The following is a 24,059-nucleotide window of genomic DNA, read 5'->3' as shown; positions in this document are numbered from 1 at the left end:
TCTGAATATCAAGAATTCATTACTCCAGCATCTGTGGAAGCTGAGATATATGAGAATCTCCTCTAAGGTCCTGCTACAGCACTGAAAAATATCAGAACTGGCAGTAGGAGTTCTCCACAGCTGCCAAGCACCATTCAAATTGAGTGGATTACTGCTAACCCACAGCCTTTGTCTTCTTTGTGTTGTCTGTAATCAAAGCAACCGTGTCTGGCTTCCTGCAGCCTGCCTTCATATGGAAAATCATTCATTCTGCAGATAGAAAATAGCAGCGGTTGGTGCCCCTGGAGACCACAGCACTTAGGAGACAGGAGGTCAGCCCAAAACTGCCCTATCATGCTTCAAGTCGCAAGCTGCCACCCTGAAAATAAAGCAGACCCTTTTGTTAAAGGCCCTCAACTCCTAGCTACACTGATATTAGCCAGCAGCATGCTGCTCTTTGTGGACCATCACTTATGTTCCTTTTCCAAATTACTCAATTTCAGCAACATTTAACGAGTTTTGAATTGCCTTGTTATGCCTGTGGCATTTCAAAAAGATACACTAAGCTTCATTCTGATATACAAATGGTATTAGATATATTTTTGATTTGAAATCATATGATTTGGACAACAGCATTTGGACAACATCTCTCTTTCGATTTTTCTGCCAAAGAAATACACAGATCTTATTATGCATAGCTGTTTATCATGCTCTGCTTCAAAATATTTATAAACGTGTAAACTTTTTGTTGTCATTCCTTGGTTCTCTTTTTTTTTTTTAAATAAGGATTTCAATTGTTTACTTTTCAGTCTCTTCTTGAAAACTTATTCATGGGAAATATATGCCACCTCATTTTTTGAATCTGGGCTTCTTATTCACAGTATTATTAATGGCAGTATTATAGCATGAAGAATCTACAGTCAGAGATCAACACTCTTTTATCTGTATTCTGTATACCAATTGACAAAACGGTCCATGCGTAGACAGCTCATAATCTGAATGACAAGAGAGCACTCAACAGATGGACACAACAGCAAAGAGGCTGGGTATGCTGACAGAGGGAAGTGACAAAGGAATGGATTTATATAGAAAGCAGCCTGAAAATCTGAACTGGAATACTAAACCTATGATCATATCTTGACATTTAGGAGACTGCTTTCAAAGCCAAGCAAACATTTAGCCGGGAAATAAGTATTGTTTAGCTCTCTATTAAGATCAGTGAAGAAAATAATTTTGCACCTTGCTTCCTTCCCACTAATAGAAATATCAGATTGTTGTAATGATACTGACAGTCTCAGGGAACTGCAGCAAATTATGTAAATTAATAAGCACATGAAAGAATAAAATATAAGAAAGAGAACATGTTTAATTATCCAAACAGCTAGCTCTGAAGACTGAATTTCCAATCTCTGCTACTTCATTTAGTACCAGCATTTAATATGCCTAGGTTATAAATGCATCCTTTATACTGAGTTAGAACCATCCACTCTCCTGCTACTATGAAAGAGAGTGAGTAGTGCTTACATAAAGAGCTAGCATCTTTCTAGTAGTTTGTTGACATTCATCCCAAAGACGTTGATCCCCACCATGGGTAAAAATATCCCAGTTCTGTTCAATTCATTCACGTATTCTTCTCTCCTCTCTGTCATGATCCCCTGCCAGATGCCACTTTAGGATCAAAACGGACATCTTCAGTGATGGACTCCTCTGCCCAGCAGGATGCTGTTACTGAAAACCGATATCAGCAGATGCCTTATGTTTCACATAACCTTGTCACCATCAAACAATGATGAAATTACATTTGAATGCATGTTTGAGAATAAGCAGCATGTTAAAGATATGTTGTCACTAAAAGGTTCATGAATTTTGGTGGAATGCAGACCTACACAAATTTTGACAAATATATAAAGTAAATCATGTGATGTTAATTGTTTTTCAGCAAAACCCTAAAGGACTCAATATTTCCAGCTGTTCTGAGATCCATTTGAAGCCCTCATTATTTTCCGCATTAGAGGAGTGCCTGCAGTGGGGGCATCCATATATGTTCAAGGTGGCCCAGTACCGACCACGATTTAAATAGATGACAATGATACAGTACCTACATCTATAATGTCAACAATAGGATAGAATAATACATCTCATTGCCAGAGTGCAGCTGGGACAAAAGAAAACGTTTGTCTTTCTGAAGGAGGTAAATTCACAGACTGGTCCCAGATCTCCTGGTTTCCTGCCTGTGGCTTAGCAAGCAATCCATCTGAAACAGGAATTAAGCACCACTGTTGAAGATACCCAAGCTGAAATTTATTCATTTGACAAGGAATGATGGCTATAAACAGATTTTTTTTCTGAACTCAGCCTTTTTAAAATTGTTGCTCTGCAGGTAGTTCTACTCCTAATCCCAGTTATGATAGTCAAATCCATAATTTTATGGATTCTGTTTTATGGTGTTGTATTACAGTATTAGATTGAGTGTGAAAGTCTCATGGGGACAGAAATACAGCTGTCTGTCATATGCATAACATATACCTAAGGAAGTAGTCAGCTGACAGAATACATTAAGTTACGGTGTATGTATTGTTGATTTTGCTGTTTGCAAGAAAATTATGGAAACAAACGCCAAACTAATAATATGCTGTTTCATTTAGCCAACAGTGTGCACATCTGTGTTTTGAGGCTCTTCTGCTGCAAAAGTTGTGGCAAGAGTAGAAAGTCTAAGGAAACTATTAAGTTTAGCTAATTTGCTTGACTTATTCAGCAGATAGGAAAACAGTGGACTTAGGCATTTTTATGTCGTGGAGAAATGAATAATTAAGGATGCTAGTAGTGTTGAAGAAGCAGTGCAAGCTGAACTCTGAGTAACTTTTGGTTATGAGCAGAGGGCAGTTGGAGCTGAATTTCTGTGCAATTCTATGGGATGACTCTCTCCTGGAGTACTTTTCATAAGGGCATATGGTTGGGAAGATCTCCCAGGCAGTCTTGTAACCCCTACAGCTCTTTGCAGAATGCAGAGAGCAAAGTAGTTTGATCTTGGGCAAAACAATATATGACTAGACTTAAAGACCTTTTCCAATTCTGAAATTGTTTGTAGATAAGTCATGCCTTGTTTGCAGAGAATGAAATGAGTACCGATCACCTTTTTTATCTGTAGATCCGAAACATCCTTAACATACACATCTCTTGAGCTCATTCACAACCAGCTGTCTTCAGTCCATCTCCCTCTCTCTGTTGTGATTATATGCGGAGTTCCGAAGACATTTTGAAGTAAAGCCCAAATCCAAAGTTAGCTTTGGCAATATAACTACTTTTCCTATCTCCATTTTTGAAAGAAGTTTAATTAAAAAAAAATCAGCCCACAAACACAAGCATAGAAGAAATTTTTATAGATGCTCAGAGTTCACCGAACAGAAATCATAAAGCTCTGTTAGAAGTAATTAGGGCAATACTAATTACAGACATCAGTACTGTATCTAGCCAGAGTGAGGATATCCATGTGCATGAGAATGGATTTGTGTCTTCAGAACATAAATAGTTCTGTAATACCTATATGCCTAGCTTCAGTCCACAGGGAATTTTTAAAGGAGAAAGCCAAATTTTGTTGGAAAATTTTTCTTTCATGTTAAATTGATCTAAAAAGCACTAAGATAACTTCTGAAAGGCAAATACTACAATCATTTATCCATAGCATTCTGATTTCCCTAACACTCACCAGAAAACATTATTGTTTAGAGAACGAGAGATGTGTAAGTATTTGGGATAAACAAGCTAAATTGGGAGAATCAGAAACAGACCCATAATGAAAATCTAGTTCCATTTTTCATTCTATACGAAAATAGTGCATGTTCAGTTTTAGATGTGTATTCCTGAAGCATATTATTCAGTATATTGTTAGAACAGTATATATATTATAGTATATTATAGAACAGTATAGGATATTGTGTAGAACAGTCATCAGGCTCTAAACCTCAATTCCTTTAATTATTGTTTTCTTACCTGTTAGCAGCCAATTTGTTTGAGATGAACCCTCCTGGTATTTGTGTCACAATGTAACCCCAGAAAAAAGAGCCATGGATGAGTCCCACTGTCTCTGGATCCCAGTTGAATTGGGCTTTCTGCAGAGGAATCAGAAAAATGCTGTTAAATGGAGCATACTCATTGCAAGATAACTGCTATATTGAAATCACACAGAAGTCACTCATCCTCTATATCAAGACAGTCTCTTTATGCCAGTGTTGCTGAGCTTGAAACCCTTCAGTTAAGGCCAAAGGATGTCAAATTCCCGTGTGAAATAACTGCTTTTGCTCTTAGCTTTCAGTCAGGTGCACAGGAGGTGGGAAAGTTTTTGGCCAGAAGGCAGCTAATGCTGGATCTTCATCTTTGCCACTTGTCACTGCTTCTTCCTGAGCTACTTAGACCTGAAACATGCTCAGCATTATAACAAGGATCCTATGCCTTTTAATAGCTGCATCCACTTCCCTATGATTATCAAAGTTACTCAGGTCGTTTGGGCTGATCAGCTGCCCGGTCAGGCTGGTCCTGTGTTACCCACGGTTGTCTTTGTGAAGGCCAAACTCCAGCCATCCACCATCTGCATTAAGCCATGTGGGAATGGAAAATGAGGGTGGGAGAGAGTGTGAGAGTGGGTAGCACCTGGAGGAAAGGAAATCTGGAAATAAAACTAGGTAATGCTAGCTAGCTGATTAGTTTATCTTTTTATCCCTTTTTATCAAAGGGAATGCCAGTTGTAGGGCTGGATTTGGATACAGAAAGCCATCCATAGGCTGGTCATGGATGGTTCCTATCCAAAAATGTCAGCAACCAAGAGAAATGCTTTTGCCACACATGTCATCCTCAGATACCAAGCAGTTTCAGTCTTGTCAAGGCTCTTCCTAAACAAGGACATTCCTCTGATGAGCCTGTCTGACATACTTTTTTCAGAGGAAGGACAGCCAAAATTCAGGACGAAACATAGAGAAAGTGAAGAAAAGAAAGGTGGATCCAAGGTGCCCCTCCTGCCCTTCATTCTGGGATGTTCAGACAGGGTCCAGCTCAGTATAAACACATTCATGTAAGGTCAGTAACAACTTTTCTTCCTTGAACTCTCAGTTCAGAAGAGATATTTTCGAGCAAAGAGAAACTGTGACAGTGTGCTTCATGATTTAATTTTATGCAAACTACATAGTAAGGAAAGGTGGCTAAGCACAATATGAGGAATCAGCACAGATGTCGTTTAGATTCTGAATGAAAACTGTCACTAAAATGCTAAAGAAATATGAAAACTAAAGTGATAAAACTTAACAATTCTCTTTTCTGTATTACTTTCTCTGTGTGAACCTGTTTCCATCAGTAGGTTTATTTCTCTTTTTCTCAAACAAGCAAACTAAAGAAGTAGCTCATCATTTAACCTGAGGGGAGAAAGATGGCACTAATTAGCCAGGTATGTTTGCAGAGGGCTAAAGGATATCCCTCCCCATTAGTACACCTTCTGACAAGAGACCCACTTTCCTGTGCCAAGCTACATTTCTGATTTAAATACCTCATTTTCTGCCAGTGATTTCCAGCTTAGTTTCTAGGTAGTATAAGTTTCTGATAGCAGAAATATATTGAGACATGGGAAAAGTTTCTGTATCAGGAGGTGCTCATGCCCAAACAGAGTAGTTTGAGATTTATTAGATGAGTTTGTCCTAACTTCCTCAAACTACCTTTTCTGAGCCCCACAGCCTACTCAGGCACATCCTTTCTCTTGCTTCACAGTGAAGCACAGAACCAAGAAGTCACAGAGAGAACCCCAAAAAGCAGGAATTAGACTGCATAAATACAAATTGAGCAGTAAGTGTAAGCAACAGGAGCTGGTCAGAGAAGATGGCAGATGCTGAAATAGAAAACTCTTCATTGGCTTTGGTAAATCTTTCTGGGGTTTGTTGAGTCTGATTAGAAATACTCTGTTTGATAGCTAGGGAGGGGAGAGAAAAACACTGAAGGACTGGTTATGGCATTATTTGGGAAGGGAAGGATGGTTTATTTAATCTGTAGCCTGACAATCATAAGCATCATCACTGGTCTTTGCAGATCAATAGCCACTATGACCATGAGTCGCTCAGGCAGGTATACGCAAAATAGCTTGGCACCTAGTTCTGAATACCTCTAGAGAGCAATCCACATTGTCAACAACCCGTAAAAACCTGTTGTCTTATTGACAGTGACTACTTTAAGATCTTGAAAGTCATCTACTGACCTGAATAGAGTGAGTGGTTTGCTATGTACAGCAATTAATCATTCTTTCTGCATCAAAGCATACATCGCTGAGAGACAGTTACCACAATAAAATCTACTTATAAAAATCTACTTATAGACATGCAAGCCAACTAAGTTCTCATTTCTGCTATATACATCCTGTATGACATTGCAAATCCTCAGATCTTACAGATTTTTTGTGGGACTTAGAGACCTGAATAGGAATTAAGCATGTACACATCTATGTGAAACCAGACTCTTATGTTTCCCTGCCTCGGTTTTTTATCTATGTATATACAGTTCTTTGATGTGTGTCATTTCGATGATTTTGCAGATGAAGTCTGCTCAAAAAAGCAAAAGGGAGATGGTTTCTCACCTGTAGCTCTGGTTTGCCATTAACATAAACAGTGTTATTGTTCACCATTTCCACAATGGCAACACCCAGGTTGCACCTAATTCCGAAAGAGATGCAAAAGCCCAGACCGCTCATTATGGCAATGATGTAGCGCTTGGGCAGCCCGCAGCAATAGCAGTCGCATGGTGCCAGCTTGCGGGTGCTCGCCTGCACGGGACGGCCCTCTTCCGTCAGCTCGAGGTGATCCTCCTCCTCTACATTGGTGCCATCAATTTTCCTAAACAGATGAAGAAAGAGAAAATTAAAAGGCTTTACTATCTCAGTAAAATCTGCTGAAATGTAGATGTGCTCCAGCCAGCTGCTAAATCATCTCCTTGTGAGGCTTTTGCCACTCAGTGATGCGATGAGTTAATGCTGGGCAGGCTTTGAAAGGTTAGCATAGCCTGCACTTTTTCATAAATCATAGAATCATAGAATAGTTTGGGTTGGAAGGGACCTCAAAGATCATCTAGTTCCAATCCCTCCCTGCTATGGGGAGGGACACATTCTACTAGAGCTCTGAGGTTTGTAAATCCAAGACACTTGGCTGGACAGCTAGCTGGAAAAGTGCTCATAGGCAATTCCTATTATAAGAGCTAAAATGATCTCTGTTGTGATAAATTCTGCTAATTGTTAGGAAAATATATATAGGAAAACACTCATCATAATTTCTAATTAATTCACTAAGCAGAGCTGGTAGTAGGTTTCAAGAAAAGAGAAACTACAGCACAAAGTATGGTTTTGCTCAGCCCAAAACTCACTGTGAATTTGTTTTCACCAGTGAGACAAAACTCAGGGCTATATTGAAGAGAAGAGGCTCTGGTGTGAAAGTACATATTTAAGTTGTAAAAAAGCCAGCCCCAGACTTTCTCCGCCTGAAGGGATTTCAGGCCACACGCTCCTCTTCTCTGAAACATCGTCTCGGCATGGCACCTGCAGTGCAGTTTGGGAGGAACTGGGAGGGAGGGGGACAGGGATGTGAGCTCTTCATAGAATCATAGAATCACCAGGTTGGAAAGGACCCACTGGATCTTCGAGTCCAACCATTCCTAACACTCCCTTAAACCATGTCCCTAAGCACTTCATCAACCCATTCCTTAAACACCTGCAGGAAAGGTGACTCGACCACCTCCCTGGGCAGCCTCTGCCAGTGCCCAATGACTCTTTCCATGAAGAATTTATTTTTTTTTCCACTTACTAGGGATAAGAGCAAATGGTATGCAGCCACTTTATCCTGTAAGAGGTTGCCCACCAGCTACTGGCTAACATGAGAGCACAGCGCCTCTGGCTTTGCATACTCAGCCTTTCCTTTTCCTACAAGCACTCCACCTGAGAAATCCAAAGAAAATAGCACTTCCATGTTATCTGGCATTGTATGATAGTACAATTAAAAATTAATTTGGTCTCCCAGTCTGATTGGTGATATTAACATCCCATGCAGTAGGACAAGGGAATGTCTCTGGACAAAAAAGTGAGGTCAGAAATAACTGAACATGGTTAAATGCTTTCTTTCTTCATATTAACTTCCCATACCTTTGGTTTAAATGCAGAATATGGGGTTCTGATGTGCTGAAACACTTAAGCAGATGATTAGCTGTGAATACATGACTAGCCCACAGAACACTACCTGTGAGCTTAACGCTATGTGTTCAAAAGATGACCTCAATAAGCAGTTATATTATGAACCTTTTCAGTTTTGGCATTGCTCTGAAGCAGTGAGCTCAGGATCCGGATCCTTTTGTGTCTGCCATGGTGTTACTCTCAGTACTGCGAAAATATGAACAGTTACTTAATCTAAAGGAAGCCATTCTTGCCATATAAGATGATGGAATGATTTCATTCACTGTTTTCTGATAAGGAGTAACTTATTTCCTTCTTTCACACACCTGGCTGAATGTGTTTGGAATCTAATGCACTTCAAATTTCCATACAAAAAATCAGCTGTAAAGAAATCTTGTCAGAGCATATATGGATGGGCTACACCCAGCCAACCTATACAGCAGCTGGTTGTTTTCCTCTTAGGAAAACATTTTTGGAGACACAGCTTTCTCCAGTTGTGTAAATCTAATGAACTCTTTGTAATCTAACAGTTAGTATAATGCTCCATGATAAAGGTTTTGCAAATACATGGCATGTATTACTCCTAGGGTGTTTCCTGTGGATTTAAATATATCTTTCCAATATGAAATTTCACTTAAAAATCTAAGCATTTCTAGATTTTAGAGCTACACTCTAACTGGTGCATCATCTGATGTATTCGTCCTTTTTACATCATGTCATCAAAACATTCCTCCAGCCTTTTTTCTTAGCAACAAGAAAAAAAAAACCCATATTACAGTCCATCAGCTCACACTTCCCAGAAACACTAGAAATGAAGTGTTTTGCTCCAGAATGGAAGTCTGGGGGTTATTTGATTTAACCCCTTGCTCAAAGCAGTGCTAACTGCAAAGTTAGACAATTAGCTAGTCGTCAGGCTGGAAGGAAGACTTTGCATTAAAGCAAGGTAACACAGGAAATGTGATATTCCTGTGGTGTTATTGAAGGTGATTGAGATCTTATGATTCACTGGCAGGGAAACAGCATTTGTTAGTGAAATGAGAGTGCAGAGAGTAAGGCAGTCCGCCACTTTAAAAAGAAGACACCATATATTCCATGCTCTGTGTGCTCGTATAGGTAGGTGTAAACTGAATAAAATATCAAAAATGACAACCTCAGGAAGTGAAAAGACAGTTGAATAATTATATTTGTAGAACTGTTGTCTCAAAACAGTTATTAACAAACAAAAAGAAATAATTTAATTATCTTCCTCTAACATAGTCTGAGATACTGATTGAATTAAATCAAAGCACAATTCCTCAATTTTTTTCTACCTTTACCAGGTTCTCTATTTATAAGAGAGACACTAGCCTTTAACTGGTGCATTGTTTTGGACAGCTGGCAAGGATTAGATACATCATGCAAAGCCAAAACATCTGTTCATATCCGGACATTTTCAGCTGGCTGTCAATTCAGATAGGCATGAAAACATTCTTCTGCTCGAAACTCACTCCTAAAAGTGGTGAGAGAGGACCAGCACTGCGGGGCAACATTGCTTCTGAGGAGAAATTAACTGTTTTGCTGTTGTATTCAGCTACCCATTTATAAAAGAAAGTTGAGGACTGATCCACGATCCCAAATGCACACGGTATATTTCATACCCCCAAGGCTTAATGTTAGCCCCTTTACAAAAAATTTGTCTTGGAGAAAACCATTTTGCAATAGCATTCCAAAAATGGAGCTGGGACAATGCATTAGCAGCACAGACATTCAAAGAGCCAGTGCTTGACCTAACTTTTTGGCTTTATGTTATTGATCAAGTATATAATGAAGGTATGGCAACTCCATGGAAAGATGAGAAATATCTTCCAATTGATCTGTATGTTTTGGTAATGCCACTGAAAATTTTCACTCGCTGTACACCAACAATTTAAAGAAAAACTGCTTCAGAGCCAGTGCTTTTTCTAATTATCTCACTAATGCCGGACAGCATTTTGCTGCACAGGAAATGTTCAGTCCTTACATCAATCTGTTTCATTTTTTAAGCAACCATACAATACTTGGCAAGTAAGAAGAGCTAGGCTGTTTGAAGATATCTGCATCCATGTCCCGTGCCCAAATGTCATAATAACCATATGTGAAATTTTCATTCTTTATTGAATGACTGGCATGTGCAGAATTTTGGAAGAAGGGAAGAAATTTCAAAAATTCCTATCTGTAATAAATACAGTCCCTAGAACACGTGTTCATTCAGCAATCTGTATTTATAAGATTTTAGCTTAGGAATTAGTTATTTCTTCAACTGATAAAGTAGGTGGTTGGAATCATATGATTTCATTTCATTTGATTAAAAACACATAGATTCTATAATAAAGATTCTATAATAAAGGGCAAATGCAAATACTTGGTATATGTTAGAACACACTGTAGAATGACTTTTACCAGATACTATAGGGCAGCATATGCACAATGTTCAGACCTCACCTCTACAAATCCAGCATCACTCATCACATACAACAGTTATTCAAAATCCTGACATAACTTCAGAGACCTACACACTGGCTATCTAAAAATATCATTTATCCAAAAGCAGATATGATATTCTGAGGTGTCATTTACTCCCTGGGGATTTGCCTAGGTGAAAACACACCGAATTTGCCTAGGTGTCCACACCGAATCCTGCTCTTGATGCATTGGGACAAAACCCCAGTACAGACAGGCAAACTCTCTTACGTTGCTCAGTGCATCAGACCTCTCTGTCTGCTTTCTGCATGCTATTTGCATGAAACTCATGGCATGTCTCAAACGTATGCACCATGGGACTGCATCTTACAGGTGATGCGCTCCCAGGCTGCAGGGCAGCTTCACAGTTTCTCCTCAATGCAGCCTCAATGCACTGGAGGGATGCCCCACAGGCTCTGCAGTGCAGCACTGCACACGTGTATTGTGCCCTTGCATTGACATTGTTGTATGAGGGGCCTTGAAGAATTCACAGAACTGCTGACTCTTGACACCTCACATTGTAGTCACAGTGCTGCATGGTCTGCAGTACACTAAAGTCTCTGTACTTGTGTGCAAAGAAAAACTATGAGACTAAAAATGAGACTAAAACTGGTTGCTGTTAACTGGTCCAAGACTCCTGAAATCCTCTGAGTACGCAGAGCCTGAAGTTTTACTTTAGTTCATGAGTTTTTCTTTGGCTTCACTAAGTTCACAGAAGGACCAATGTGTTTTGGCATGGCAAGAAACGCTGCAGGAAAACCTTTCTATCCTGGGAAACTTATAAGGCTTGCAGAACACCAGGTCTGATAACCATTCCCCAAGCCTTGAATCCTCTAATTTTGGGGGTTTTTTTTGGCTGCCTTATTGTATTTAACTAATCAAGAACAAATCCAATTTTGCATAAGAAATTATTTTCTACAAAACATCTGAAACATTTTCTAAAATATCTTCTCAGATCTCACAAATGAAATCACTGGCAGTTCAGTTCCCCTTGCCTCCCTTCCAAGATCCAGCTACCCTAAAGCAACCTCCTCTGGGCAGACTTCTGTTTTGCAGCACCCATAAAATAATTTGAGCCTCACACCTGTGAGGAGGCAGCAAGTCGCTTTATGCTGCTTGTGCTTTACCACTTGAACTTGTCAATGGACATTCACAATGGAATAGCTGGTATATGGCAGCTGTTTTTGCCAGACACTGGTTCCTGGATCTGAGCTGTTGCTTGCGAGACAGAGCAAATGTGGCAGGAAGTTTAAAAGTATTTCTCTACCCACTCTCCTACACATCCACAAACAGCAGTCATTGAAATCGCACTTGGAAACCTAATCAAGAATACACATTAATATAATTAATCACCTATTAAATACTAGAAGAGGAAACAATTCTTTGCTGATTTTACCATATTAAAACAAATTGGACTGGATGAAGAGCAAAGTCTAGGTTGCAGCTGCTACATATGTACCATCATGTGAAAATAGAATTGTATGCTCTTGTTTGTAAGCTAAGCTGTAGTGAATGAAGTTCAAGTTAAAACCATGCATATTTAATTCCTTACAGAACCCTTTGCATATGACTACATATTTCCTATGAGCCTGCTCAACTTGCAGCTATTCTTACTTAGAGCTGATTGCAGGTGTAGGGAAAAAACTTCTATTTATTTTATTTCCTCCACGGGCTAGTATGTCTAAGAAAGGCACTGGTATACGTATGATTAAAGCAGGAAGTCCAGCAAACTTCCTTGTATCACAACTCAGATTTGGTTTGATCCAGTAGCAATGTTGCTGAAGTGGGATGCTGTGTAGGGACCAGCATGACATCCTTCATACATGGCTACAGGAGAAGAGTAGTCCGGACAGCTTAACGTTTGCGTACCATCTCTACATAGCAAACCCATTGTACTGCTACATCACATACTCACTAAATACAAACTACATGTACAAATTGGCCAGCAAAGCTCAGAGCAAAGTGAATTTGTGATTGAATAAATGACTTAATTAACTTCAAGTTTTGAAAGAAAAACAGAATCCCTGGTATTACTGTAGTGTATTGTTACAGAAAGAAAAGCAAAATGTCCAACTTCACCCGTAACACTGTAAATGAAGAAAAGTTAAGTTAAAACTGTGTGGAACACAGATACTGTGTTCACATGGTATAGAAATAGCGTAACTGGCCTTCTACCAGAGCATATTAGTAACTTCTTTAAAAGTTTACATGCTTATTTTCTTGCATATACATGCTGTAGTGTAATACATGTAAATTATCACACATTTTCTAGTGATCAAAAGCAGGTTTAGATTTGCCAAGAACTCTGTCCTGACTCAAAATAGTATTCCTAAAAGCAGGTAAAGGAATGGATGTGAAGGCAAGTATAATTCAATCACTCCAAATGGATTCAGTTAAAATGTTGGCCTGATCCATACAGAGATTTAAAACATTTAACATCAAGCATGCAAGAAACACGACTGAACCCTTTGGCTCTCATCAATTGATTACATAGGAAAACGTTGTCAGTAGCCATTTCTAATAGAAATAATCTTCCATTTAAATGAGAAATCTCTTTCCATTTATGAAAAATGTTATTTGTTACATATATTTTCATTTATGAAAAAATTAAAAATTTTCAGTTTGTTTTTTCATAAAGTAGCAGATAAGGATAAAAATCTTTAATCTTTTTTCTTTTTGCTAGCAAACAGCTGCCTCACCTTTTTATCTTTCTAATTTGTTAGTGTCAGTAGAAACATACATACACATCTCTACTTAATACATTTTCTCTTACTGATTCAGAACAAGATTTTCAAAAAAGCCCCTATAATTTAAGGACATTAAGTCTAATGTCAAGAGTGACATCATTTGGGAGTGTTAATTCCCATTAAATTATCAGTTTTTCTCATGCAAAATAAACCAGAGAATTATTCACATTTAATCATTTAAAAGTTTTTCAGTTAAAACACAAAACATTTTTTAATGCTCTTTGCAATATTAGAACACGGTTTTATAACTTATTTTCATCTGTTTTTTTTTTGTTCAGTATAAGTATTCTTTAATCTATAGTCATATGCTGTCGTAACAGTTCTCCTTAAACATCTTCTGTCTCACAGCAAGGTGTCTCTCACTACCTGAATTCAGATATTAATTTTGCAAGTCTAAATGCTGGTTTATACATTTTTCTATACTTAATTTCTCTTTCATAAATTGAATGAATGGACCTGTCTGGGAATTTTCTGTTGGATTTTACCTTCTCAGATTCCCCAGCGAGTCACTGACAGTGTTCTTCAACTCTTCCTTTCCCGGATTAAAAAATCTTTCCTTCAGTGAACCAAACCCTTTGAAAGGCATTTTGTCTTTCTTCTTCAGTAAATCCCGTATGTTAACAACCATTCAATTCTGCTGTCATATTTCCCAATGCCAGACACAGGAGCTTCTGCCAGTCCCTTCGGTGACCTCTGCAATAACAACCAGTTGCTCAAGAAAGGAGCATGGAAAAAAAAGAAAAAAATCAAACCAAATCTTCCAGAGCCAGAAAGTCAGTTGGGAAGAGCTCTGGAGCGAAGCAACCTTGGAAGCGCTTAGGAACTCGGCAATGCACTTGCAGCCACTCTGCTGTGCGTGTGTGCGAGGTCGAGTACCTGTATGAGGGCAGCTAGTCCAGAGGCTGCAGCTGGCAAGCTGGAGATGCTGCTGAGGGCTGGTATCCCTGGAGCAGCTGCCTGCTCCACGGGCAAACCTCAGGCTGGCTCGCTGGGGCTCATCCTCAGTGCCTCCCTCCCTCCCCTGCCTCTTTCGCACAGAGATCCTGTGCAAGGTGGTGCTATAGTAACAGACACAATACCTGTCCTCGAGTCACTCCAGTTCATTAATAAGACCTCATTTATGGCGAGGGCAAGAAGTTGATTAAACATTTATGAGTCCTTTCTGCAGGAGGGGAATTATTGCAAGCTACAGTTCCCATCCACTGTGTACCCCCTGCCCAGATGAACTCCTGTACCCCAATGCACCTGCTGGTTTGAACCCAGAACCACCTTCCCCAGACTGTTCATTATTGATGTTCCTGAGCCCTTGGGCAGATAGATGCAGAGGTGCATTGATGCAATGCTGTTTGAATAAGTGATGAAAGACCGACAATAAATTAAATCCATTGCATTTTTGAACCACAAAGGGGTTGAAAAAGGTGATCCAATCCAACTCAGTGTTACTTCAATACAGCTTTCCTAGTATGGTGGAAGGTATTTAATGAAAACACGTGTGGAAATGCAGCCTGCCAGTATGCTCATTAAGCCTGCCTGGCGGCTGGAGTCAAATGAAGAAATTCTGCTTTTGGCAAAGCGTCAGTTATTGGGTTTGGGTTATAGATGATGAGAAAAAAAAAAAAAAACAAACAAGAAAAAGAAAACCTATTTTGGTTCTGGGCTCGTGTTAGCCCTTCCCTATTTCCCAGGAAGAAAACTTCCTGCCTGTTAGAAAAATGAATGGCTTTGCATTTACCACATTCCCCTTGTTCTCCCAAGGAAGGTTAAAATAAGAGCCTGTCAGCGCCTCACCAGGCCACCAGCAGGAGAAGCATTGGTGTCCTCTGGAAGCCCCCAGCTGCAAGTTGCCATGTAGAGGGCAGGTGGGCAGGCAGCTGCCCATTCCTGAGCCCTGCGCCCCTCTGTGCCACTGGTGGTGCTCCCTCTTGCACTGTTCTTGCTGTTACCCACCCAGGCACGGGGCCACACTTCTCTCCCAAAATTTTATTCAGGGCTTCATCTAGCCAGACTCCACAGACAGAGAGCAAGAAGGAAAAAGAGAACAAGAAACCGATTCCTCCAAAGAAACAAACTGGATCTGAATTGGTTTCACTTACAGACTCCTCATTTGGGTGTTTGAACTGAGTGAGTTGGGTTGAGTGGGATGTAAATCTGGGCCAAAGCAGGACAAAGGTCTTTCTGCCTCTCCATTCCTTCCCTGGCTCCTTGTATAGGCCACCAGTCTGTGGGTTTTAGATGTCCCCATAATACAAATATCAAATGTCTGGATTGTCCCAGCTCCAATACAAGGAAGGGAATACTGGGGAAAAAACCCACTTCCTCATGGTTAGGTGAGGCAGTCAAGCACCCTGCAAGCACCAAGGGGAAGAGGAAGGGGAAAGGGGGAAGGGGAAGGGAGGTTTTGCTTGGCTGGAGTCTCTTTTGTTGCAGAACTGGTTACAATTTCTTTCTCCTCTTTAAATAATTCATGTGCTGTAGCACAGTACTGGAAAACTCCAGGCTCGGTACAGCTAACTCACACATTTTTTGTAGTAGACAGTCCTTCTACTGCAAGCAGTAAGTGCAGCTAGGGCCATGGGGCCAGCCAGCACCCAGCACTACATGCCCTGAAATCTGTAATAGGGATTCTCTGGATGTGTTTCTGTGTTTCTGCTCTCACTGCCAACTCAAGGACAGCCTGCTAAACCATCCCAGCAGCATGTCTTGCTGCCCTGGGATCAACTGCACCACCTCTTCCTAATCCTTGCTCTGCTCAGGCTTGAATCTGACCACCTCCACAGCTGAGCAAGGGGAGTCAATTCCTCCTGGTTTCTCACCTTGAACTCCTGGCCGTGGTGCAGCCTGGCCCACTGGGACACACAGACAGTGAGAGCAGCAAGGTCACCGCTGCAGAAAGGAGCACAGGCCCAACACAATCACATGCACATATTAAACCAAGGTCTGCAATTTTCAGAGCGCACACAGAAAACAAACACCATCAGGCTAACTGCTAAGCACTGGAGTTGTATATATTTGTAGGGATATATATATATGTAGAAAGTATATAATGAAATTGTCTTTCATTTATTCAAACATCTATTTCCTAACATTTGGGATAGCGTCCTGAACACTCTTAGGGCAGCTGAACACCTGAAATAGTGTAAGAACCCAGCTCCAAACTGAAAATTGAGCAAATTCCAGCACAAAGAATTTGCCTTGAAAGATTAGGCGCTCACTTTGGAAAGAAGTGTTCAAAAGTGGTATCTCCCAGCAGTGCTGCTTCGCTGCTTCCTCCTCCTCAGGTTCACAGAGTAGTAAAGTGCCCTCATTCCAAAACACTGCTGCAGAGAGTGCCATAGCAGCTTTGCAGCGCCGTGCTCCGATTACAGCACCATCCATGGAGGCACCGCCTAACTCCCAACAAGGATGCACTGAATGAGGCAGTGGCAATCTCTCTGTGACTAACCCCAGTATGAATTTTGGAGGACCACCAAAGGAAATCTCTTCTCTTCCTTAACAAGACCTAACGTGACAGCCCTTATGGACCCAGCTGTCATTGTTCCTATTTTTTCTTTTCCTGTTTTAGCTCTATGCTTTAATTTTCTTCTGCAGAAATTAATTAAATTAATTAAATTACCCCATTAATTAATTAATTAAATAACCCCTTTGTGATTCTCCATCTAATGTCTTAGACCGCCTTAAGACACATTGTATTGTATCATACAATTGTAAGTATGCTGTTGGCAAGCTGACATTTAAGCCCAAGACACACTATGATTTAGGTCTGCACTCACAAAGAAACGTTTTGTAAAATTAAAACTGCTCCTGGTTCGTACAACTTGTAGCTACCACTGAAATTACAGATTCATATCCCCAAAGTCCTATACTAAGGCTGTATTAAAACTGTATTTTAAAGCCAATATGGACATGAAACCAATCATAAGAAAACTTGGAAATATATCAAGTGCACGTGTAGCAGATGTGCCTTTCTAACAATAGCTATGCCTTGCAGCAATGGGGCCAGATTCTAGACTGTCATCCCTTTAAGAAAACTAAGCACGAAAATGGCAGAACTGGCAATAAACATAACCCTCACCTGGAAGAATAGTTTCTACAGGTGCAAATAAATGTACACCTAGAGGCTATCTAATTTGTTACAATCATTTCTGTTGCTGAAAAGCCTGGAAAAATCATCTTTATGCTACTCCTACTGCTAATTCCTTAAAATAGTGGCTAGAGTAAAATCTTTGCCAGACTTAAAGGGAGAATTTCCTACTAGTTTCAGCGCAGACTGGTTTTCAGCACACACATTTCATGTGCAGGTGTCATTCAGTGTGCTACCTGTTTTCCTGATATAGTCTTGTAAGCAGCCACTTCCCCCAGTTTTTGTAAATATAAATTTTTGAGCTCTTTACAAGTATTTAATCATCACAGTCATTCACACTCTGACACTAACATCCTGGGAAAGTCAATTTAACCTTTTGGTGTCTTTGCTCAATTAACATAAAGCTGCTTCGCTTCATGGTGTTTGGTCAGCCTACACTACTCAAACGCCGCTGGGGTCCCTCCAGTGGAAACACACGCAAGTGCAAAGTGTTGTCACAGGCTGGGCAGTCATGGTTAGGCTCAAATAACCTTTTTAATTTTTAATTGGTTTCTTTTCAGTTCAAGGCCACACGATTACATCCCTGGTGCTTGCAAACTGCTTTTGGATCACAGTTTGCTGTTGTTATTCCTCTGGATGCACTTCTGTTTGGTAAAACAAGTTACTTGCCTATGGCTCTGGCATTCCCAGTGACTTTTAGCTGTTACCAAGAGCTCAAAGGCTAGAATATCCTAGGTGCTCTGTCTCCCTAACTTTAGACTTCTTGAAGTTAAATTGAATTGATGTTTCAATATTAATTATCTCTGGCAGTTTTAAATACCTTCTTTGTCTTCCAAGTGGAGAAAAGTAATGAAGCTGAAATGATGAACACTGGTTTCACCTGCCAGTAGGCCATACCATTGGTAGACTGTGATGTCTACAGCAGTGTGAATTTGACAGCGCTTTTCCTATGGGCAAGATCTTGGTAAATGTTGTCTGTAGATGTGTTGGTGTGTGCCTGCTGCCATTTTTTAAATAGATGTAGCAACATAGGATCCTAGAAATTTTTACTCCTGAAAAAAGGGTTGAAATCAGCTAAAAAGTAAAGAGGGGACACAGAGGAAGAGACAAGATGATCCCATATGTTTAGTTTCAGTAGGACACAAACTTAACATCACATTTGGGGCCCCAAGAAATCACGAGATTATAGCATAAATGGGTTTCTTTTACCACCTCCTTTTCTGACATTTCAGAGAGCATTAAAATCACTCAAAGATGAATTTGTCACTTCACCTCAGGAGGCAGAGGATTAGAAAAAGCAAATAAAAATCCTCCACTAGGAGGCAAGGGTTGTAATATTGTAATAAGTGTAATACTGCTCTTCTGCTGAGATGGGGCACAGCACTAAGGGAACAAAAATGTTGATACGTGATACTTGCCCATGGTCAGCTTCTTCAGGCCAGGGGATCACAGCAGCCTTAACTTTCTCCTGAAACCAATTATTTCTGATGAAAAACGTCAGCTGATTTCATATGAGAGTCACTTTCATCCATTGTGTTTCCTACAGAAATCACAACTGCATATACAGTAAATAAAAGAAACAAGAGAAAAAGTGTCCAGACACAACAAAAGAGTATTTAGACATGTCACAGAAGTGGCCGATTAAAGTTAAGTGTGAGACATAATGTCATTCATCATGAGCAATAACACTTTTCAAATCACAAACCTTATCACAATATCTGCTTGTGGGAGCCTGTCAGCTACTTGCTTCCTGCAAACATAGGATTACCAGCATTAGGGTATGAGTTCAAGATTCATAGGGTAAGATCAGGGTTCCTAGGTGAGTTTCCACAAAGGAGTTTCTTTCAGCACTTTGCACATGCAAGTGTCCACTCAGATAACAAGCATATTTTACCATTAGACATGAAACTTCGGGGTGAAACTGTTTCCACCTTTGTATTTGTATGGTGTCTGGTGTACTGGAGACCCTATTTCTATTGGCATCTGTAAGAGTCATTGAAATGTGACATAAAAGACGAGTACTGGAAATCAGCCTTCAAGTTCTACATCTTCTGAAGTCAAAGATAAAACGGGTGACCTGAGATCCCTGTTTGAATTAAATGATAAAAATGGTCCTTCACACGTTGAAATCTATGGCTTTACAATATCTACGCTATTCCACGATAAACAAAGACAGATTCAAAGACTTTAGGATTCTGATTTCTATGTTACTATATATGAGAACTGAGTCCTTTCCTGCCATGTCAAAATGCCTAGTGTTGAGTTAGCCTAAATAAAATTTTCAGATGCTCTAGCAAAACTAGCATTAATTTCAAATGGTTAAAAAATTAATCTTTAGTTTCTATTTTCTAATTCCTGATCAGATGGCTGATAGAAACTATGCTATTTTAAAAGAGGTCCTTTTTCAGTTTAACAAATCAGTACAAGAAAGGTCATGAAGCTGAGTAAGAACATTTCTACACCGTTTTCAATTTATTTGAAAGTTGCTTGGGTTATAGTGACACCTTATGGTAGCTTTATTAAGTTTTACAGATCATTTTGAAAGGTAAGATCTGTTAATGTCTTTTACAGCCTGTCACCAGCAGGAAGGAACTGCTTTGATGTTTTTAGAAATCTTATTGTTACATATTATTCAAAAGATCATTCCATTTCTTGAAAATTGTGGTTTCCTTTTCACCATACTAGGAAAATAGATTTCAAAGAGGAGTAGGTCTTGGAATTGTCTTCTCTCCATGTATAACAGATCATCTATGACAGGCAGTACAAACATAACACGCTGCTCAAAACTACCTGTGGTGACAGTCACCCCGTGAGTACCCTCTTGGATTGATACACCAAATTATAGCATGTACTTCACTGTGTTTCTCTAATCCTAGATCTGAACTCTTTAAAAGAAAACATTATGATACGAGTTAATTTTTTGAAAGCATCCTTTCCTTTTCAATACTGTTGAAAAGCAAACCTGTGGAACATGTAAGTGAACATCCAAACCAGCTACTATATAAAGATCAGAAAAAAAGGACATGGTCACGAAAGGAATCTTGTGGTTGGTGTATACTAATGGCCACCTGATCAAGGAGAGCCAACCTATGAAATCTTCTTCCTCCAGTGACAGGAGGTTTCACACTCACAAGCTCTCATCCTACTGGGGAAATTCAACCACTCTAAAACCTGCTGGAAAAGCAGCACCACAAGCTGTAGGCAATCCAGAGGACTCTTAGAAAGCATTGGAGATAACTTCTTAACCGAGGTAATAGACACCCCTACACAAGAGGATGCAGTGCTGTACCTGATGGTCAGTAATGCAAACGAGCTCATCAGTAACGTCAAGATCGGAGGCAGCCTGCACTGCAGTGATCAAATACTAGTGGAGTTCGAGGTCCTGAGGGATATGATCTATCTAGACTTCTGTAAAGACTTTGACTTGGTCGCCCACGCTACCATCTAAATTGGAGACATATGGATTTGATGGATAGACTGTTCAGTGGATAAGAAAATGGTTGGATGGTCACATGCAGACAGTAGCTGTGAATGGCTCGACATCCAGATGGAGATCCATGATGAATGGTGTCCCTCACGGCTCTGTACTGGGACCATTGCTGTTTAATATCTTCATCAATGATATAGACAGCGAGATCAAGCGCACTTTCAGCAAGTTTGCAGATGACACCAAGCCGAGAGTTGCAGTTGCCACACTGGAAGAACGGGATGTCATCCAGAGGGACCTGGACAAGCTGGAGAAGTGGGCCTGTGAGAACCTCATGAGGTTCGACAAGAGCAAGTGCAATTTCCTACACCTGGGTTGAGACAATCTGCAGTTTCAATACAGGATGGGGGATGATGGGACTGAGAGCAGCCCTGCGGAGAAGGACTTGAACGTGCTGATTGAAGAGAAGCTCAATATGAGCCAGCAATGTGCACTTGCAGCCCAGAAGGCCAACTTTATCCTGGGCTGCATCAAAAGAGGCATGGCCAGCCGGGCAAGGGAGGTGATTCTGCACCACTATCCTGCTCTTGTGAGACCCCACCTGGAGTACTGGGTGCACTTCAGGAATTCACAACATAAGAAGAATATGGAGCTGTTGGAATAGGTCCAAAGGAGGGCTGCAAACATGGTCAGAGGCCTGGAGCACCTCTGCTATGAGGACAGACTGAGACAGTCGGGGTTGTTCAGCCTGGAGAAGTCTCCAGGGAGACTTTATAACAGCCTTTAAGTACCTGAAGGGGACCTACAAGAAAGCTGGGGAGGGACTTTTTGCAAAGGTATGTAGTGATAGGATGAGAGGGAATGGCTACAAATTGGAGAGGGGAAGATTTAGAGTAGACATTAGTAAAATATTCTTCACTATGAGAGCAGTGAGGCACTAGCACAGGTTGCCCAGGGAAGTTGTGGGTGCCCCATCCTTGGAGGTGTTCAAGACCAAGTTGGATGGGGCCTTGAGCAACCTGATCTGCCCATGGCAGAGGGTTTGGAACTAGATGATCTTTAAGGTCCCATCCAATCCAAACCATTCTATTACACTATGATCCTTGTCTTGAGTATTTTAATCACATTCTTGCCAAAAAAAGGGTTGAAAGTGGGCAATAGGTTGAAAGTTGCAAAGGTCTGAGAGGGAATGAAGGAGAAGATGACCAAGCAGTCTCCTGAATCTTAAAAACAAAGTAGAAAATCTACATATGCTACAGTTACCTTGGAAAGGGAAGTTGTGTTTATGCTGAATTGCAATTAGGACTTATATATGGTAGAATAAAAAAAGCTCCAGAATACCTTTTCTGTAGCCCCTGTTCATTAAACAATTGATCATGGCATAGAGAGAGAGAGACACACCTTAAAATTGTAAGTCAACCTTTTGTTTCGTTAAGAAAAATAAGTCTTTTTGTTTAAAATTAATATTTTAAGTTCTGACAGCCTATGTCAGTGACTAAATATAATGTCATCCTAAAACCTATATTTTTGCTGGACTTTTAAAAATACTCATATACCCGAACTAGCTGAAATCACTGGCTAAACACCCAGCACTAGTTGTAGATTTTTTTGAAAGAGTTAAAAGAACATCATCTGTATTTCCATTGAAAACCACTATTAGTTTTCAGGTTAAGAAACTGAGTAACAGTGAAGAAGCAAAACCTTCCCTTTCCTTGCAATGCATGCATAACAATGAACTGGAGAAGAATGCAATTCATCAGCTGTGCCATCCTGAAGGACATGATGCCCAGTAATGCACAGTTCAGGACAATGCTTGTAATTAACAACAGTTTCCTTCAAATAAATTGGTTTTAAAACACACAGGTTTAATGATTATTTTTAATGAATATAATCTCTTTGAAGTTTTATAAACTGAACATTGTACCTACCTCTCACCAGAAAACATCTGCTACAGCAAATCAAGTGGAGGGAGGAAGTCATTTACTCAACTTTCTAATCACAGTCATTCAATCTACGTGGTCATTTCTAAAGAAAATAAACATGCTGAAATGAAATGTTCAAATTTCTGCGTTCTCACTAAATTAAATTTGAGCTCAAGCATGTGCCCTTCAGCAACAGTAGCTGTCAGGAGACGTCAAGCTTTTCCATGAGGCAACATCCTCTGCACAGGCAACTTGGGAATTTGAAAAGAGCAGGCTGGAGGGGAGCACTGTCTCAAAGAAAACATGTAAATGCCTATGAGGCGGGTACTGGGTGGATATTCTGCCATTTCAGCAGATGGCAGTTTCCACTCTCCTTTTGTCATTGTTTCAGCCATTCCCTCAAGTCTAACCCTTTGCTCTGAACAGTTGCTTTATTATGCCAAAATCAGGACTTGGTAATTTTGTGGATCACTTACCTGTAGCTGCTTTTACCATTTCTCCTTCGGTCTTGTGCTGACTGCAGAAAAGGTAGGAAAGAAACCCATGCCCACTCCAACCGCCTCCACCACACAGTCCAGCAGATTGCCGGAGCTGGACAGCCCCTGATGGCAAAGCAACAGACTCCAGCTGAAGAGCAACAGGCATAAAATTCAGTCTGCCACTGTCATACGCTCAGCATTCTCTTACTAAGTATCACCAGAAAAGAAATTATTAGAGCACTTTGATTTTTGTTGCCCTTCTATTGCTTTACCCAACCATGCGCTGCCTGTGGGCATTCACAAAGGAAAGAAAAACTGAAAGAGAGGAGCTGCAAGTGATGGCTTAACTAGAAAGGGCCTGGAAAAGCAGCGGGCACAGCATCCTAAGAAGAATTCTGACTAAAGAAGTGTGATTGAACTTGGTTAAGCAGGCAATTATTCATGAAGAGACCTCCATTTACCTAATTTCTCCAATGTGCAGAAAATCAAGGCTTTGGACTATCTATGCCATGAAAAGAATAAGGAAACATCACCCACCCAGCAGCTAGTTAATGAACTGATCAGGTTAAGTGATATTTATAGTGTTTGTTTATTCAAAGAGCTTCAACTGTATGGTTCTGGCTTGCAAAATATAGCAGTGAGTATAATGTAAAGGGGGTGTTTCCCTCTAAAACTTTTTCCTGTAATGGTTGGCAATCAGTAAGAGTCAAGCAACGAATTCTTTAGGAAACATAAAGCATATATGCACAATCAAACAAAAA

The 24,059-nt window shown here is 40.2% G+C and overlaps 1 protein-coding gene across 1 annotated transcript in view; it reads right to left on the bottom strand.

Annotated features, from left to right (window-relative positions):
• SLC17A8 (solute carrier family 17 member 8) overlaps positions 1-14,381 on the bottom strand; it is a 32,508-nt gene extending 18,127 nt beyond the window's left edge. The window contains exons 1-3 of the mRNA XM_009571556.2: positions 13,875-14,381; positions 6,587-6,842; positions 3,970-4,088 (exon numbers count right to left, since the gene is read on the bottom strand). Coding sequence (XP_009569851.2) covers positions 3,970-4,088; positions 6,587-6,842; positions 13,875-14,017 — 518 coding nt within the window. The 5' untranslated portion in view covers positions 14,018-14,381. The remainder of the gene's footprint in view (positions 1-3,969; positions 4,089-6,586; positions 6,843-13,874) is intronic.
• Between the last annotated feature and the right edge of the window lie 9,678 nt (positions 14,382-24,059).

This window comes from Cuculus canorus, chromosome 1 (assembly GCF_017976375.1).
Source record: "Cuculus canorus isolate bCucCan1 chromosome 1, bCucCan1.pri, whole genome shotgun sequence".
NCBI lineage: Eukaryota > Metazoa > Chordata > Aves > Cuculiformes > Cuculidae > Cuculus > Cuculus canorus.
Note: the sequence above shows the minus strand (reverse complement) of the source record. Positions and strands in the feature narration are given on the sequence as shown.